Source organism: Rhodamnia argentea, chromosome 9 (genome assembly GCF_020921035.1).
Source record: "Rhodamnia argentea isolate NSW1041297 chromosome 9, ASM2092103v1, whole genome shotgun sequence".
Lineage (NCBI taxonomy): Eukaryota > Viridiplantae > Streptophyta > Magnoliopsida > Myrtales > Myrtaceae > Rhodamnia > Rhodamnia argentea.
Window position 1 is genome coordinate 13,661,977 of NC_063158.1, and position 19,380 is coordinate 13,681,356.

A 19,380-nucleotide genomic window follows, 5' to 3' on the forward strand; every position below is an offset into this window, starting at 1 on the left:
TCAGCTAACCAATCCGCACAAGAGCTAGCTTCACGAGGAGAGAAAACAATATGGACTTCCTTTAGCTGGCCCAACATCTCTATACAATATGCGGGTTTTTTTTCCAATTTAATTTTTTTTTAAAAATATTTACGAAATTATTTTTTTAAAAAAAGTATTTACAAGTTTGGGCCTCGCTCGGCGGTTGGGCTGCCGAGCGGGGTTGGGCTTTTTTTTTTTTAATTTCATATTTTTAAGTGTTTTAATTATTTATACTTATAATATTTAGTTTATTTCGTATTTTTTTAACATGTTTATATTTATTTTATTGATAGTTTTTTTCTTGTGAAGCTTATCTTTATAACATAATTAGTAATAATTAATATAAAAATTATTAAGATCTATAATTAATAAATAATGTTGTAATTATGTAATTAATTACAAATATTAAAAAAAAATTGGTAAGATATATGAAATTAAGGAACCCCCTTCTTAATTCAATATCTTTATAACATAATCAATTGAAAACCCATCTAGACGATCCCGAATCGCAAAAATTACCATTAATAAATCCTGAAAATACTAAAAAAAATAGGAAAACCCATCTAGACCCCGAATCGCAAAAATCCATCGTTCATCACCGCCAACGGCCGTGAATATTGATTAGGACGCCATTTCGCTTCCGCCGATCAAATTTGAGCCCGATCCGATATCGTCGACTTGATCCGCCGGTTCTTAACACATCACTGTTTCGCCTTCCGATTGGATTTCCGTCTGTCCAATCGATCTAGAAACGCACTACTAATACATTCTGCATCACTCTGGAAAAACTATAAAAGCCGATAAAATTTGTCATTTATGAAATGTAGGGAAAAGGGTAAAAGAAGGGTTTTTTTTTTCCAATTTAATTTAAAAAAATATTTACGAAATGACATCTAGATCCTCGTCCTCCTTAATTTCATATATCTTACCAATTTTATTTTATGAATATTTTCAATTAATTACATAATTACAACATTATTTATGAATTATAGATCTTAATAATTTTTTATATTAATTATTACTAATTATGTTATAAAGAGAAGCTTCGTAAGAAAAAAATTATAAATAAAATAAATATAAACATGTTAAAAAAATACGAAATAAACTAAATATTATAAGTATAAATAATTAAAACACTTAAAAAAATGAAATAAAAAAAAAGCCCAGCTCTGCTCGGCGGTTGGGCTGCCGAGCGGGCCTCGCTCGGCAACCCAACTACAGAGCGAGGCCCAAACTTGTAAATACTTTTTTTTAAAAAATAATTTCGTAATTATTTTTTAAAAAAAATTAAATTGGAAAAAAACCCACAATCTGCAAGTAAGTTCGAAATGGGCCATGGGCCAAGGGCCGGATGGGCTTGATCTGCCAATAACTCCACGAGTGATGAGTTGTCGCTGAATATATCCCACTGCAGATCAAAAGACCCCACGTGCAGATCACTTGAAGACTTCGACTTCGACTTCGACTTCGACTTCCATGGGAGAGAAAACGCCGTCAGTTGAAGTCTAGCTTGCAGCCCCTGCTGCTTCAGAGCTATAGTTTCCGCCGTGAGGGGGCAATCGGCACGGATTGTCTTCGTAATGCCGTCAATTAACGTGCCTTGGCTACCTCTCACTACTCCGGCTATTGAGGCTTCTGATATGCTCTCTGCCCATGACGCATCGACGTGAATCTTCTAGGTCTTCCGGTGCGATTGCAACTCTTGACCGAGTAAGTTCGTATTCCTTTCCTCCGAGCGATTTCCTGGGTTTTCTTGCGGAGAGTTTCTCCAGGCGATTTCCCGATCATAGACGAGGATTACTTTTTTTTTTTAAAATTTTTTTTTATTTTCAAGTTTTATGGATTGTTGGAACGGGATGTAATTGAATTTGTCAATTCGAAACAATGAGTGATATTAGGAAATGGTGGATTAATATTTTTAGCGTAAGTTCATTCTCCTCTCTTTTTTAATATTTATTTGTTTGTAGATTTGAATCATTAAATCAAATTGATAGAAATAATCATAAAAAATAATAACTTATTTTTTATATATATATATATATATATATAACACTAAATATTTAATATACAACGTGTCCCAATGTATTCGAATTCTCTATGTTTTTTATTATATAAATAACATGTCGTCTTGTGTGTCGAGTGTCGGTGTCGGCGTAACTTATTAGACTGTGACCAACAAATAAGGTTCCATAATATAGAACTTGATGAAGAAGCTTCCGTAGACTCTGAAAATTCAGGAAAAGATGCACAACTCAACGCAATTAATTGAACCCAAAGTCGAAACCATAGAACATACGCTCTTAGAAAAGCAAAAGCAAATCCTAGGAATTGGAAAGAGACGATGCGCGCTGCACTCAGAAAGAGAGAAATGGAGGGGTTCGAAAAATTATGCTCTTCGAAAATTTCGGCAATGCGCATGATCACAGCGCTCCTTCAATGGTAGTTCTTGTGCTCATAGGCGACATTAGCCAGGGAAAAGAACAGCAGCTACACACATTCACAATTAACTAGGAAAGCACGCGCAATCCAGCCGCCTCCAAACCATCTGCAACGTCAGTGAGCGATCGCGCGATCAAGTAGCTGGACCTTGATGACGAAGACGAAGACGAAGATGAGGATGGAGTCAATATCCGAACTGAAGGGCTCTCCTCCGGAGTTGAAGAATCGCCATCTAGGGTTTACTGGATTTGTGGAAGAGTCGACGGTGGTGGAGTTGATGAACGAGGAAAGCAGTGTCGGGATTTCACCAGAGAGAGCGTATCGGGGTTTTGAAGTGTATTTTAATGTATCATGTTTGGGAAAATTTCAAATAAGGGCACTTCGTGCCTTCAGTTTTCTCAAATGAGGGCCTCAATGAAATGCCCCCTTTGTTTTAAAGAATGACCCATTTTCATCATTTGCTCTGTTTATTATTTTTATTTTTTTGTTGTTGCGGCCGACAAGGCCGTCCCTCGCGGCCATCCATGGGTGGCCTCGCCCGGGTAGCATGATGCCGCCCTCGTAGCGGCCTCGCTTCGACAGCTATTGAGGGCGGCCTCGCCTTAACAGCCACGGGCGAGGGTGGGTCCTCGTTGATTGCGAAGAGGTGTCTTGTGAAGTGAAGAGGTATCAAAATCAAAGTCGATCATAGTTGCGAAGAAGAAGAATATGATGTGATGATCTGGTGAGGGCTTGCCTGCTGCGGTGAGGCGACCCTTGCCAAGATCCGGCAATGGCCGGCCTTGCCCGGTCCTCGCCGATGGCTGGCCATCGCTTGAGACTCTTATTTGGAAATAATGCCAAGTTCTGGTCCTCATTTGAGAAAATAATAGCACTTTAGGTCCTTATTAGAAATTTCTCATTCTATTTTGTTTCAAGCCCTAACATCAAGCGTTTCGGTTTGGTTCGGTTAACATTTGTAACCGTTAATATATGTGTATGTTAAACCATTACCCAAAAATTAGCCTAAAAAATCACTTTGGGTCCGATCGGGCATTGTCAAAAGCCGGAATTTACCTGTGAAATATCATTTTGTAACATATGTTTAGAGTATGTAATGTTACTTTCGTCGTAAGTTTTGTGGGTCCTGTGGTTGATAATATTCCACCAAATATAGTATTCTAACCAAAGTGAATTGCAAATTCCCTTCTCCTATTGTTAACTAAACTAACTAATTTCCCTTCTTTAGAGGACGTAATATTGCTTTCTTCATCCTAAGTACGGGGTACCTATGGTGTGTAATATTCCACAAAAGAACGGTAAACTATTGACGTTACTTGTAATTTTTCTTCACCTTTCGTAATCGAACCGCCTTGTTGACCGTTACTATCCTTTTACGTTCGGTCCTAATTGATGGTAGTAAGATCTAGGGGTAAGCAAAAAAATCAGGGTTCATCCAATTCGGATCGGACCGTACCTAACCGGCTTATTATAGATGGTAATCGGTGGATACTATCCGATGCATCCGGTTCTCGGTTTCAATTTTCTAGAATCGGTGGGTACCGGTTCGGTTCCCGATTTCTTGGTGGGAACCATCCAACCGGCCCACCCGGATAAGTCTTTTTATATGATACAAATGTATATTCTTTTAATTTGATCGCATTACTTTAGATATGCCTTTCTTCATGAAATATGGAACATGGAATTACTATAGTGACACAGCGAGATTGTGGCATGTTGGTTTAGGCTTAGCTAGATAGCTGCACTAAAGTGGATTTGTGCCTTTTGAAATAACTTTTGCAAATATTACGATGCTTGTGATCTTGCATATTGAAATTTTTCTATTTGGCAATGCTACTAAATCATTGTCCCCATCATTATTTTGCATATTAAAATATTTCCTCCTTCAACCGTTGGAGACTCGTTCCCTTTTCTTTCTTAATTGATGTTGGTGCTCGCTAGGACCGTAACCGAGATCCAACCGGAAATCGAACCGGACCGGTTCCCGAGTGGGTTCACGGAACGAGTGGGTGGTTCACGCTTCACATTTTGCCAAACCGGTCCATAGCAGGCAATTCTCGATTTTAGGGTGGGAACCAACCATCCAGGAATCGGTCATTCCTAGTAAGATCTTTTATTCCCATTGTTCATAATTTTTTACGAGAAATAGTAAATTTTTTTTTTACCTTTACTGTTTGCAAATATTATGAGTCGATCATTTCTGTTGCTATTCGTAAATTTTGTTACGTAAAGTGTCTTTGGGTCTGTATTCCTTGAACATCCCATAAAACTCAGGTAACAGTAAGAGTAGATGCTGCGGGTGCGGGAGCAATAGCGCATTCCAAAGCAAGATAACACGCAGAGTCTCCAGATTTCGAGCGCGACGGCCATCGCAGCCTGGCCAACAGTGGACTGGACCCCTGCAAATTGGCGGAGATTCAGACTCCAGAGTGCCACGGTCGCGAAGAAGACGAGGAGGGAGTGTCCCTTTCACGTTCCAGTTTTCGCGATACGGTATCGCTTGATTAAATCGCTTCTCGAGCGTGTTGAAATGGCGAAATTCTGGTGATGGGTGGCCGTAGATAGCCGAGCATGCGACTACTGGTTAACGTGGTTGCAGATTCCAGAAGAACCCACAAGGGAATTGATTGGTTTTGCCATCGGAGATCCCATTGATCATGAGCTGCTCGATGAAATTACTGACCCAGAATCAGTTCGCTAGAATTCCACACCAGCGCTTCTTGTCCCGACTTTTCTGTACTACCGTTCCATTGGGAAGGGATAACGAGATCGACAAAATCGCCAAAATCGCCAAAGTCATAAACGACCACCCATTTTCTGATAGCACGCTTCAAACCGTCCTTCAGAAGCACATCCCGCCGCATACTCTTTCCGCCGGTTTCGTAGAGGACGTGGTTGGCCATTTATTTGGGGCTCATTCCAATGGTCTCAAAGCTCTAGAGTTCTTCAGATACACTGTCCGCCATTTGTCGTGTGGTCCGACTTCGGTGGCGTTCGAAAGAACTCTCCACATACTTGCGAGGATGCGGTACTTTGAGAAAGCTTGGGAATTGATGGAAGAGATGCGGGTAATGCACCCTTCGGTGCTCACGCTGAAGGCGATGAGCATCATGATGTTGAAGACTGCAAAATTCAAGTCGTATGAGGATACTCTCCTGGCATTTGAAAGAATGGAGAATGATGTGTTTGTTGGAAGGAAGTTTGGTACGGATGAATTCAATATACTTCTTCGGGCATTTTGCACGCATAGGCAGATGAAGGAAGCACGATCCGTGTTCAATAAGATGCATTCACGATTCTCTCCTGATACGAAGACCATGAATATACTGCTCTTGGGATTTAAAGATTCAGGCGATGTCACCTCAATGGAGTTGTTTTACCATGAGATGGTTAGAAGAGGTTTTAAACCTAACACAGTGACATATAACATCAGGATTGATGCTTACTGTAAGAATGGTAAGAGAGGTTGTGTGGGTGATGGTCTAAGGCTTCTTGAAGAAATGGAAGGGGCCGGTTGCTTACCTACTGTTGAGACATTTACTACTTTGATTCATGGTGCGGGGGTTGCTCGCAATCTAACAAAGGGAAAGGAATTGTTTGATGGGATTTTTAGAAAAAATATGCAACCAGATACAGCAGCCTATAATGCGATGATCAGTGTTCTGATAAAAGCAAAATATGTAAAAGCTGCCATTGCCTTGATGGATGAGATGGAGGCGAAGCAAATTAGGCATGACAACATGACCTATCATACATTGTTCTTTGGATTGATGAGATCAAGAGAAATAGACAGAGTATATGAGTTATATCATAGAATGGTGGAGAGAAACTTTGTGCCTAAAACTTGGACGGTGGTCATGCTGATGAAGTACTTTTGTATTAATCGTCAAGTTGATATGGGATTGCATTTATGGGAATACCTGGTGGGCAAAGGGCATTGTCCTCATGGTCATGCACTGGATCTTTTGGTGATTGGATTGTGTTCTTGTGGAAGAGAACTAGAAGCTTTTGAGTGCTCCAAACAGATGCTGGAGAGAGGAAGGCTAATGACTGAAGCAACATTTCGGATGTTAGGGGGGCTACTGCTGCAGGCTGGTGAGGCCGACAAGTTGAGGAAGCTCAATCAACTGGTAAAGACGTTAAAAGCTATTCTGCCTCTGTCAAAAGGGCATGCTGATGGTATAGCTAATTCCTTAGAATTTAATGCAGAAAGGACTTTTTCAAGTTGACTTTGTTTGAGTACAACCTCTGTTTACTGGATATTTGGACGGTTTGTCATTTTTGGTTCTCCTCAAAGTCTATAGGGCTGATACACATGCGCTGAGAAACTCTGTTCGTTTGTGTTCACCGTGCGGTGTTGACTCAAGTTATTGCTGAGACTTGGGCCATGTCTATGCAACCTAGCTTCTGCAGGTGGTTGAAACAAATCCCGGAGGGAGGAAGCAATATGAGAGGCACAGCGTTTTCCTCGTGTGGTTGCTTTTGCCTTTTGTGGGTTGGTCAAAACAGAAAATTGAGATTGAGGACTTGACAAGATGGCACAGTTTTACTCTCATTTGACTTGCAAAAAGGAAATGCTGCTGCTCAAATTTCTGTGAGGATTTGCACGTAAGCGCTATGCCTAAAGTGGAATGAGATTAGTTGATTGGCTTGTACAAAGATGGCTCTTAAAGCCTGCATTTGATTTTTTTTGCTGCGCGGTAGCTGTTCAGTTTGATCAAAGCAATGAAAATATTGTATCCGCATATGGATGGGTAGGGCATTCTTATTCTTTCCTGACGAAATGTTAAAAGAAGTTACGAGCTGTTCTGTCTTCATCGAAAGGTTTGTATGCTCGTGCTACCATGTAGATAATTGCTCAACAGTGAGTTGTTTGCCTTATGGTCACAGATTAAGGATGTTCACAAACTGTCTTTATTTATTGCAACTTCACTATTGTACTCAGAAAAGCTCCAGCTTCTTCTTGTACACTCAAATGGAGGAGTTCTTCCTCTGAGAAAGAACCTTGCCACCCTGCAGTTATGACTTGGTCAAAACAGATTCGGCTGTGACAAAGGATATGACAAAACTAGAACTGTAAGCTAAGTACCGGAGTATCATATTTTAAACCCTGAAGCTCAGTTCTGCTTTTTGGAGGAGTTGTACTAATTGATTGTCATATATGAAATATGTTTAACCAACTCTAATGTTCTGTGAACTTCTATATGGGTTGATTGGACCCTATTACCAGTCAAAAGTAAATGTTACCATGCGCAGGCGACCACAGGTGCTCTAAGGAAAATGTTGGTAGAGTGTCTCGGAACAATTGTTTAAACTTATTAAATATTTTTTTATATTGCAACTCTGATGTTCGGTACAATTAGTTCCTTAAAATGTGTACTTTTTCGGTATCCAACATGATTTGATGAGCATCTTTTCTGTTTTGAAGCTTTTAACTGGTGCTGTTAAGGTAATTGTTAACAATACCCTCTTGGAATGTATCAGGGGTTGTGCTCTCAGTGACCAAAAGACAAGATTTTAATCAACCCATGAAAGGTACTACTAGCTTGCTGGACCTCTTATTGCTCCAGCAGTATCTGTTGAATTTCAGGTGTCATAATTTGCTCTTTGGCAGTTGTCTCCTTAGTATGATTATGACCAGAATACTAAAGTTAATAACTACTGCTAGAGTAATAGCAATGGATCTTTTAGAGCAGCCTCCTTCCACCTTCACTCCTCCTACTTAAACGTCTGTCCTCTCTCATTTTCACTAATAAAAAAAAAATGGTTAGATTAGTCACAGCTTCAAAAATCGATGCCCGATTTCTGTTGCCAGAAAATAAGCACTTCTCCTATCCAAAAGGAAAAAAGAGGAGAAAAAGAATCACTTATTTCTTGGACAGAAGACTACAGTGTTGCCTACTGATAGGAATGGAAGATTTGCGTCTTCCATTGCTAGTTCAAATCTGGTTTTTGTATCTGACTGCTTCTGTTTCTTGCATACCCTGGAGCTGCCCGGGGTCTGCAATCTTTTCGGCTTCACTAGATAATGCTTTCTCAACAAAGTTATGGAGGTCAAAACCTTCGAATCAGTGGGCCTCTTCCTGGCGAAAATCTCTTGCAAGATGATGCCGTAACCGTAGATATATCATATAACCATGTCCAGTCTCTTGGCTTCCCACTCCATACTATGGAAACAAGTGAAAAACAGGAAAGGGGAAAACAGGACCTATGCAAATATAGAAGCACACTGTGCTATGAATTATGCGAATGCTCTGCGCTGCACTCAAATGTAATTGATGAGCTACCTTGCTTTATGCGGGTGTATGTGTTTATCTCGACATATCTTACTAATCATTTCATCTTCTCCTTAAGTAGATGCATGTCTGTCATCCATGTCCCTAGAACAATTCCTAGAGATCATTCTTTCACCCTTGTCAATCCACCGCATTTTGATTGCATTATAGCCCCTGGGAAAGATCAGATTCAGTCATGCAGCTCCACTTCACGACCTAAGATTTCAATTACTGGCCAATATGATGCCGAAGACACAAGCTTCATTTGAAGACCCCTGAAGAATGGTACCCTGAATGTACTTGTCAAGATTTAACATATCAATTCTAGGAATTGTTCGAGGAAGCATAGTGAATCGGCATGCAAAAGCTGCGGTTGAGGTAGGATTCTCATTCTTTTGACCTGTTTACTTTCGATTTTACTACAAGAGGGAAGCAAAAAGACTTGGAGGAGAAAGCACATAGAATTCAACTGGAGCAACATATTAAAGCCACTTACCCTAACAGAACTCTACAAATTTGCAAAGACTTGGCTGTTTGCCGCTGGAACTGATCTCGCCAATTCATCACCAATATGTGCAATAATATCGTCATCGAGGATTGTTACCAAGCTTGAGATCGCAGTGAACTATAGGCTTCTCGCTATGGTGATGGAGATACGGTGAAGCATAAGCAACATTGATACCAATGCTTAGCCTTTAAAAGGCTCGAGTTGCTTGGCTCGTCACGTCCCTCGTTCTCTCCAGGAGTTAGATGTAGGCAATCCTCCAGGTTTCCATTGACCATAAATTCGTAGACTAGGGCCTTAAAATTGTCCACATCATTTAGCAATTCCTGAACAAGATGTCATGACCTTCACAAGATTACAATGTCTGATGTTTCTCAATGCCTCGCACTCATGCCATGAAAAAGCTTCGCCAAGACACCGATGAAAGAGATTTCTTGGAAGAGGTCGAAGCCGGATCGTGTCTATTATTCGCAACCCGCCAGATTGAAAGAATCAACAACACCGTTAATCCTAACACTGATGACGCAATGGGTTCAACCGTTTTTGAAGTCTGGTTCTATTTTCTCCTCTTCGGAACCACTAGGATGCATTGAGGAAGACGAAACTCGGGTTCTCCATGGCATAACTTCCCATTTCCAACTATGGCTGGCGGTGATGCTTAGCCGTGCGAGAGGTACTTCGTCTCTTGCAAACTGGAATTGAACTGTGATGCTTAGCCGTGCGAGAGGTACTTCGTCTCTTGCAAACTGGAATTGAACTGGGAGAACGAACTGATCTGTGCACAGTGCTTGAGTGCGATAGCTTATCACTTGTTGAGAGAGCATCTTGGACGTTTCTCTAAGCCCATGGGCCAAGCGCGCAATCATAGAAGAATGCAAGGAGCGTCTGGCTCAATTGAAGTTCGTAAAGATTGTCCATTGCCCACGTGAGTCCAATCAAGCTGCCGACTGGATTGCCAAAGCCCACCGCCGAAACATCTTGCACCTCTAGTTGGTTAACTTTACCATCTCAGCCTCTTTGGGATATTTTGTGTTCAGAAACTCATATGTTATGTTCATGGGGCTCCAAGTTGGACAACGATGGTCGACTAGCTCAGCTAGTTCGCGACGGAGCTTGCGGAGACACACAGCAGTAAGTTCAGGGGTTTATCACGGCTGAACGACGACACGACTCATAGTGGGGATTTCAATCTACGATGAATAGCAGCTCGTGGTTCGGTGATGGCTCGGCAACTCTCGAATTCACGGGCCGACCTACAAAACAAAAGCACGGGTGACGTCGATGGAGGGTGGTGAGTGATCTGGCTGCAACCGACGACATCGGATGGAGCTGCAGATTGCAACGACAGTGATTTCTGGCGCAGCAGATGGACCGGCGAGGGTCTCTGTCTATTCGCGGTCCACTGTCGTCGCGACGCAATGGCTAGCAGGGCTTGGTAGGGATGGAGACTCGACCTGTCGGGTGGTCGGGCAGCCACTGGTGGCTGTCGGCTTTGGTACGAGCGAGGCAGCCGGAGAGAGACGGTGTCTACTCGAGGAGGAGGCGACAGACCTCGTCATGGGCGAAGGCAGTGTAGCATTAGGTGAGGCACGGTAGCGGCTGAAGGGCCCGATAGCAATGGACGTCGTCAGTGTCGGGGATTCGATGACTGCTGGTCAGGGGCAGCAAAGGCTGCGCGAGGTGATAGCGGACCGGGGGCGGCCACCGGGGATTCTCGACTGTGCTCTTCCTCTGTCTAATTCTCACGTGTATTTTCTGAGACTGAATTTCCGACCTAGAGTTTTTGCTAGGTTCAATTTTTGTCTATCTATGGAATAATCCCCCAAATTTTGGGTCTTTGCAATTTGATCATCAGGGACGAAATTTTGATCAATTAGACCCTCACGTGGCGGGCCCGCCGATTGAATCGGCTTGGCTGACCTGTGGCTTCTTTCGCAGCTTGTCTGCTTCTTCTGTGCTTAATTGAGTTCTTTTTTCTTACTAATTAAGCTTTAACCGAAGGCCCTTTTCCCCTAATTAAAGTTTAACGGGCTGAATCAAGCTCCAGTTAGGCCCTAATAGCCTTATGAATTTCGACACACACCCCCCTTGCAGGCTGAATTTTGCCTTGGTTCACACGTCGATTTCGAATCCATTTTCGCCACCGGTCCGATTAAAATGCAAGAACACATGCATGGATAAATTAAACTAAACTATATGAAAAATGATTTAAATATTTTTGCTAGGGACTATAGTTAGTCCCTAATTTTTTATGCAATAAATGACTAAATGAATTGCTAAAACTTGGGTGTCAACATTTAGGAACATAGGGCAATTCCTAACATCCTAGTATTTCGCGCAACAATTCAGCCACAGATAGCCTTCCCTAGTCAAACTGCACAAACCTAGCTTTCCTTTTGAATCAAATTTCCTGTAGCTAAGGGTTTGTTTGGTAATTCTTTTGTTCCCGAAATAGAAAAAGAATATAAACCCATTTGTGTACGTGTTGATAGAGGAAAAGCAAGTCGCGACGCTGCGTTAATTGACTTTTTGTTCTCGGGAACAAAAACAGGAAGTAAAAGAAAGTAATTTCTTTATTATCGAGAACAAAAAGCGAAACAAAGTCATTTTATAAAAACAAGCTCAGTATAACTTAATACTCATATTTACAACCACGAGTCCACTGCCGGTCATTGTAGGTCATCAATTGCCATTGCCGTCGACGGCCGCCGCCGCCGCCGTTGACGGTCCTTATCGACTCCACTTGCTTTTTTATAATTAAATATAAAAAGTTAAGAATATAAATTTTTTGGTTCATACCAAACAAATTTATATTCCTTTTATATTTCGGAAATAGAAACTTTGTGCAATTATTAAACGCGTTCTTCTATTTAGAAGTTGCCCTCAGAACAGAATAAAAAAAATATCATTCCTACTCAGAAATTATTCTCGGAACTAAAATGTTACCACACGTGTCCTAATTGATAGCAATTCGTACTAGAAACCATAAAAAGAAGAAGCAGCAGCAGCATGGCAATTTATTTCGAATTCATTTTATTATACTACAGCACCAAAACAAAGTTTTAGTAAACTTACAGTACTCAATAATGTGCGTGCACATTACGGGCCTTGTGCCAGCTTAAAACATTTACACATACGGATGGTGAAAGACAACAACTATCATCTTGAAGGAAAGATCTTCAGTTATGTATTTTACCTGCAAGTTTCTTTTTCTTTGGTCATAATTTTACTCGCACGTTTGCGTTTGCATAAGCAATACTGAATGTATAGCGACAGGAGAAGAGACAAGTTCTAACAAAATTTATGCTATAGAGTAGAGACCTGTTGTTTCATTGTCGTCCGAGTTAACCCCGTGCAAAGAGTTTCTCTCTGATCTTTCGCGGCTGATTTGCAGCTCCGCTGATGCTCATCCGCCTTCCGGGCACTTCATCGGAGCAAACGACTCCAATATTGTATACTGTAACCAAGCACTCTTGAAATATGCCGTCGCTTTCGGAGAGCCAATGCTGAGGACCGTTGGGGCTTGAATGATTCTCTCTTTCTTGGAGCGGAATGCGATCCGTAATTTCCAGCACTCGTTCGTGCAAAGCTTCTGCCACAAAGCTATGAAGAGTCAAATTGTCTCCGAAGGTGTCATCGGTGGGACTCAACCCCGTGAACATCTCCAATAAGAAGATGCCGTATCTGTAGACGTCGCCTTCTCTTGACACCTTGCATCCCATCATATATTCTGCCACAAATGTAGATTATAGTGCAGGTGAACTTTTGGAGTGCGGATCATTAAAGCAGAGTGTAATGGGCGTTAGAGTTATAATGTGGCTACAAAACTCACAAAAAGACCCATCAACATCTTTTACCTAAATAAACTTTCTTGCTTTGAAAGAGAGATTACCTGGTGGAGCAAAACCGATTGTTCCTCCGATGCCCACCGAGCTCGTCCGATTAGCCACGGTATCTGAGGATGATCCAAGGAGGAACTTTGCCAATCCAAAGTCACCAACATGGGCGACCATCTCAGCATCTAAGAGGATATTGCTCGGCTTTAGATCACAATGTACGATGGGGATGTGGCACTGGTGATGAAGATAATCCGGTGCAGAGGCGACATCAATAGCAATGTTTATCCTTTGAAAGAAATTCAATGTCCGGGTAGGCTCATTCCTATGAGATGGTGTTGGGTTTGGGTGTAACCACCTTTCGAGGCTTCCATTTTCCATGTACTCATAAACTAAGGCCTTAAAATCATTTTGCCGATGATCAATACCCGAGCAAACTGTCAATATCTTTAGAAGATTTCGATGTCTCACGTTCCTTAATGCCTCGCACTCCGCCAGGAAGCTCTTCAGAGCACCACGATGCACTAAATGAAGCACCTTCACCGCAACGGTTGTACCATTCTCCTTAAGCATCCCCTTGTAAACAGAGCCAAAGTTTCCAACACCGATCAAATTCATTGAAGAAAAATCATCGGTTGCTTTTAAGAGTGCTCGATAAGATATGTTTGGACATGAGTCGTCCATGGAAGTTGAAATCGGTTCTTTTACTTTCTTCTTCAACCAACGAAGATATAGAAAAACCAGAACAAGAGCTATTCCAAGAATGACAAAAGTAGCACAAGCCGACGATACCAATACATGGATTTTTCTTCTCTTGGAGCGTTTGGAGATGCACTTGGGGAGGTGAAATGTTGGCAATCCCCCACAAAGCTCATCGTTCCCAATAATAGAAGTTGCGGTAGCATTCTTAAAGACTCCTTCAAGCGGTAGCATGCCTTCAAAGCTATTGTAAGACAAATTCAAAAGTTTCGGGGACCGAAATAATGCTAAAAATTCCGGGATCCGACCTGTCAAATTGTTGCGTGAAAGATCTAGTTCTTCAATACCTCCTAACGATTTGATCGATTGCGGAATGGACCCACGGAAAAAATTTCCCCCCATCCTCGGCGTGGTCAATCCAGTACAATCCCCTAAACTATTTGGGATTTCACCTACCAACATGTTGTCGGAGATGTCTAACTCGGTCAGAGTCTTCAAGTTCCCTACTTCCATGGGTAGAACCCCACTCGGATGGTTCCAAGACAAGGCCAAAACGATTGTTATCGAGGAAAGACCTATGAGCTGTGGGGGTATGGTACCGCTGAGATTATTATTAGAAAGATCAAGCCACTGCAGAGATTGACACTTTGATAGATGTGAAGGAATTTCCCCATGAAAGTTGTTCCAAGCGAGACCTAGTGTGATCAACTTGGTTAGATTTCCTAAAGAAGTTGGGATCGTCCCTCCCAGGTTGTTATCCGTTAACAGCAATGCCCCTAAATTTTGTAGATTCCCGAAATTTGAGGGGACCTCGCTTGAAAACTTGTTGGCATACATATTTAAATGGTCCAGGTTGACTAGACTTCCAATCTCTCCAGGAATCTCACCAAACATAAGGTTCTCATTCACATAGAACCACTTGAGAGCGTGCGAGAAATTACCTATGCATTTGGGCAATGCCCCGCCGAGTCTGTTTCGATTAATTCCGAAGAACCGTAAATCGGTGGAGTTTGTCAATGAGCATACGAAGCTCAAGTCTTCAGCATTCCCACTTCCCAGCTGGTTATCAAAGATGGCAAAATACCAAAGCCAAGGCATATTTCCGAAAGAAGGCACTTTCCCCGAAAGCTTGTTCGCTCCGGATTGAATAACCTCTAGCTTTGTCCAATTGGACACCGAGGGAGGAATCGGTCCCTCAAGTTGGTTCTTGGCAATGCTGAAAATTTGAAGATTTGGGAGCGTCAAGCCTAAGCCGGCAGGAAGACTCCCTTGTATCGGGCTGTCTAAAGCGCCGAACTGGATCAGAGAGGAGAGATTGAGCAATGAAGGCGGAATTGTACCGGAGAATCTGTTTCCCAAGACAGTGATAGTATGTAAACTTGTCGGGCGGCCAAGATCTTCGGGAATGCTCCCGCCCAAGTTATTTTCCGTGAGTTGAAGAACCCGCAGTGAAGATAAGTTCCCAAAGGAGGAAGGCACATTCCCGGAGAGCGCATTTTTATAAAAGGACAAAAATCGTAGCTTCGATAATGAACCGAGTTACGTGGGAATTGCTCCGGTTAGTTGGTTGAATGGAATGCCGACGACTTCGAGCTTTGAGCAAGCCGACATGTTTCTGGGAATTTCGTTGGCCGGTGAATTGTTGCCTAGCCGTAGGAAACGCGGGCGGCGCAACCGCCCCACTTGCGGAGGGATTTCTCGAACGAGACTATTATTCCGGAGATGAATTTCACTCAAGAAGCTTAGGTTTCCGATGTGAGGAGAGATGGGCCCCGAGAGTCCTAGCGATGTCAAGTTCGGGACCGTGACCCTCCGGTGTCTCGGGCCGCATGTGACACCGTGCCAATGGCAAAACCCGATGGTGTCATTCCACGAGGCAAGCGCCCCGTAAGGGTCTTTGGCTGCGGCCTTAAATGCGAGCAGCGCGAGTTTGTCGGTTTCATTTGTGGCGGAGGAGGCTTGGACAAAGCACGGTGCAAGAGCAAGAGACGAGAGAAGGAAGCGGCAAGCCGGTGCCGGATCTTGCGCAAAACCGAAGTGCCCAAGTTCCATAGCTCGAGCGGAAGTTCGTAGAAATGAAAGGAAGGAGGGAGCTCAAGACTTTAAGAGGAAACTGTGAAGGGCCTTTCTGGTTTTCCTTTCCCACGTTGCAGACAAGCCCAAACGACAACTAATTGGGTTGTTGTCTCGTGCATCCAAGTTGCACTACTTGCTCCTCCAAACCGTCCCAAGCAAAACGAATCTTGACTCGGATCGTGATTGGGAAGTGAGTGAAGGCGGCCTACCCAATAATTCACTCTCATCTCTTTCCATACACATTGGAAAAAGACTTTTGACAGGCTATGTGTTGCATCCGGAGCTGTTGGATGACCGTTGATGCATGTACCTGATATTTTCTCGTAGGCAAAGCCTTGCCCGACCTCACACGGTACTAATTGTGTTAAGCTTATCATCAATTTTTTTTCACATTTTCTTTTTCTTTTTTGTGTTTGTTATTTGTCGCCCATAAATTTGTGGCTGGCATTTGACCGTCCACCGTCAAATGATAGTAGACGGTTAGGCTAACAAGCCCCTCTCTCTCTCTTAAGCGGACCTCGTAGTCTCTCCCGTAAGCGGACCCGGCAGACCTTGACACTTCCATTCTTTTCATCTACGTTGGCAAAGACTTTTGATTTGACAAGCTATGCATGCATCCAAAGTCAACTGGACCATCCTAGCTGTCATGTCCCATAATTTGTCGACGCTCGCATGATTCCGTGAAAAACTCCTCCGTCCTCTATTTTGTGCATTTCGTTTTCCGTTTTCTCCGTTTTTTTTTTAGTTTTTGAATTTTGGAAATAACGCTGGTCCTGTTTCATATTTCCTGAAACTTTTTCTCTGTCCGCCACGTGGGATGCCCTTGCAGCACTTCCCGACGACGTCAACGCCTCGCTTTACATTTTCGTTCAGATTTTAACGGAACGGAACAATGAAAAATAAATGATTCAAGAACCAGATTGGCCAAAACACGAATTCAGGCTTGTCGTTGCACAAATCGAAGCCTTTGCATTAGCAAAATTGATATAAGTAGTAAGCCTCCGAAAGAACAGTGCCGGGGAATTCGCACTTACACCCTTGGGGAAATCCAATACATAGAAGTTACATTATCGAGATGTGAGATTGGTTATACTGACCCATGCTTAGATAACACCTGCTATGCGCATCGAGTGTCGACACATATCCTTTTAACCGCCGCATACCAGAAGGCTTAACCTGAAATCTATACATCCTTATTTAACTTGTTCAAATATGCCTTGAGTTTGAGTCCGTGAAGGTGGTCGACTTTTGATTATCTTTTGCGGTGGGATAAATATGAATCTTCTAAAGGTTTATTTCTATATTCTCCTTACTTGACGTTTTCCGGTCAAAGTCTGATTATGTGCTAGAGTCGCCGAGGTAATAAAAGGAAAAAGGAAAGTCCAAACTTGGACTTGTTGACCAAATCAATCTCCCACTCACGTGAGAACTCGGTTTCATGTATACTCTCCCTTAATTCGGATGTCTTTTTTGTTAGGTATGCACTCCCCTTGATTTAAGTATCATTTATCTCAACTTGAATTTCCATTAATGCTTAACTTCATATGTGGTCTCTTTTTCCGGATAGAACCATAAAATCTGACATTGGGCACGTGTTGCTACACCATAATGTACCCCAAATTCGAGCTTGTTAATATATCCAAGTTAGACCTACTTTTACTCAAAAGTTTAATCCAATGAATTATCGGATAACTTGGATATATTAACTGATCAACACCACACTATTTCTCCAACGTAAGACTTCTCTAACACAACTCACACATATATCTTGACACACCCACCTTAGTAACAATGTCGCCCGTATCCGCTTCAACTTATAGCTCTAGGATCAGAGAGCAGTCCCCGATATCCATTTATTTTGCTCTAGAACTAAGCGATGGTAAGCCACTATTCCTAGTCAAGCTGCAGAATCCAAGCTGTCCTCCGAATCTAATTCCCAACAGCTAATTGATTGCAATTCGTCTCAAGGAGCAACATCCAAGTAAAATGACAAAAAGAAGCAAGGTAATTTGATTTGGATTTATTTTAAAACACTATAGCACCAAAACAGAGTGCTAAGTAAAATGACAGTGCTTAAGAATGTGTGTGCATCGCAGGCCTTATGCTCGATTCGAAACATGTTCAGAATCGGACGGCAAATGATAATCAACTATCATCTTTAAACAAAGATCTTAAGATAGATATTATACCTGTACATTTTCCTTTGTGCTGTAAGAGAGAGAAGGGGGGCGATTTGGTCAAAAGATGTGCTTTTAACTAAAATTGGTGTGGAAATAACGTCACCCTTGTGGTTTATTTTCTAAGATAAGATATATGATTTTAATTGTTCCATTAAAACATCTTATTGTTGTAGAGTTTTGGAAATCTAGTCAATTTTAGTAAGTTCCGGTTTAATATTTGTGTTGATATTGATTCGTGTTTGTCAATTTTAGCAAGCACCAGCCCATTAATAAGAATCTATACATTGACTACTAATCGAATTCGGTCCCACGATATCGGATACTAATAGTATCTTGACTCGGATCGTGATTGGGCAGTGAGTGAAGCCAATTCACTCTCATCTCTTTCCATCCACGTTGGAAAAGACTTTTGACAGGCTATGTGTGCATCCAGAGTCGCCGGAAGACGTTGACACATGTGCTAATATTTTCTCGTAGGAAAAGTCTTGCTCGACCGCACACGGTATAAACCGTGTTAAGCTTGCCATCAATTTATTTTTCACAATTTCTCTTTTTTGTTTGTTTGTTTGTTTGTTCGTTATTTGCCAGCCACTGGGCGGTCGGGCTAGCAAGCCTCTTCCTCGTAAGTAGACTTGGTAGACCCGGCCACTCCCATTCTTTTCATCTACGTTGGGAAAGACTTTTGACAGGCTGTGTATACAAATGTACATGCGTATCTTAACACACCCACCGTAGTAACAATATTGCCCGTATCCGACTAAACTTATAGCTCCAGGATCAGAGAGCAGTCCCCGATATCCATTTATTTTGCTCTAGAATTAAGCGGTGGTAAGCCACTATTCCTAGTCAAGCTGCAGAATCCAAGCTGTCCTCCGAATCTGATTCCCGACGACTAGTTGATTGGAATTCGTCTTAAGGAGCATCATACAAGTAAAATGACAAAAAGGAGCAAGGTAATTTGATTTGGATTTATTTTAAAACACTATAACACCAAAACAGGGGGCTTAGTAAATTGACAGTGCTCAAGAATGTGTGCGCATCGCGAGGCTTATGCTTAATTCGAAATATGTACGGAATCGGATGGCAAATGATAATCAACTATCATCTTTAAACAAAGATCTTCAGTTATATATATTTTACATGTACATTTGCCTTTGTGCTGGAGAGAGAGAGAGAGAGAGAGAGAGAGAGAGAGAGAGAGAGAGAGAGAGAGAGAGAGAGAGTAATTTGGTCAAAAGATGTGCTTTAACTAAAATTGGTGTGGAAATAACGTCACCCTCGTGGTTATTTACTAAAATAAGATATATGATTTTAATTGTTTCATTAAAACATCTTATTGTTGTGAATTT

The 19,380-nt window shown here is 42.0% G+C and overlaps 2 protein-coding genes across 2 annotated transcripts; one reads left to right on the top strand and one right to left on the bottom strand.

Moving 5' to 3' along the window:
- The first annotated feature begins 4,978 nt into the window (after positions 1–4,978).
- Positions 4,979–6,948, top strand: LOC125316536 (pentatricopeptide repeat-containing protein At3g61360-like). Its single transcript, XM_048285109.1, has one exon. It carries the CDS (start codon positions 5,118–5,120, stop codon positions 6,687–6,689), a length of 1,572 nt encoding a protein of 523 aa, XP_048141066.1. The 5' UTR covers positions 4,979–5,117; the 3' UTR covers positions 6,690–6,948.
- Positions 6,949–12,584: 5,636 nt separating this feature from the next.
- Positions 12,585–15,827, bottom strand: LOC115732252 (probable LRR receptor-like serine/threonine-protein kinase At3g47570). Its single transcript, XM_048284766.1, has 3 exons — positions 15,631–15,827; positions 13,133–15,123; positions 12,585–12,970 (listed from the first exon to the last, which is right to left on the bottom strand). The coding sequence occupies exons 1-3, from the start codon at positions 15,825–15,827 to the stop codon at positions 12,585–12,587; spliced, it is 2,574 nt and encodes an 857-aa protein (XP_048140723.1).
- Positions 15,828–19,380: the final 3,553 nt, after the last annotated feature.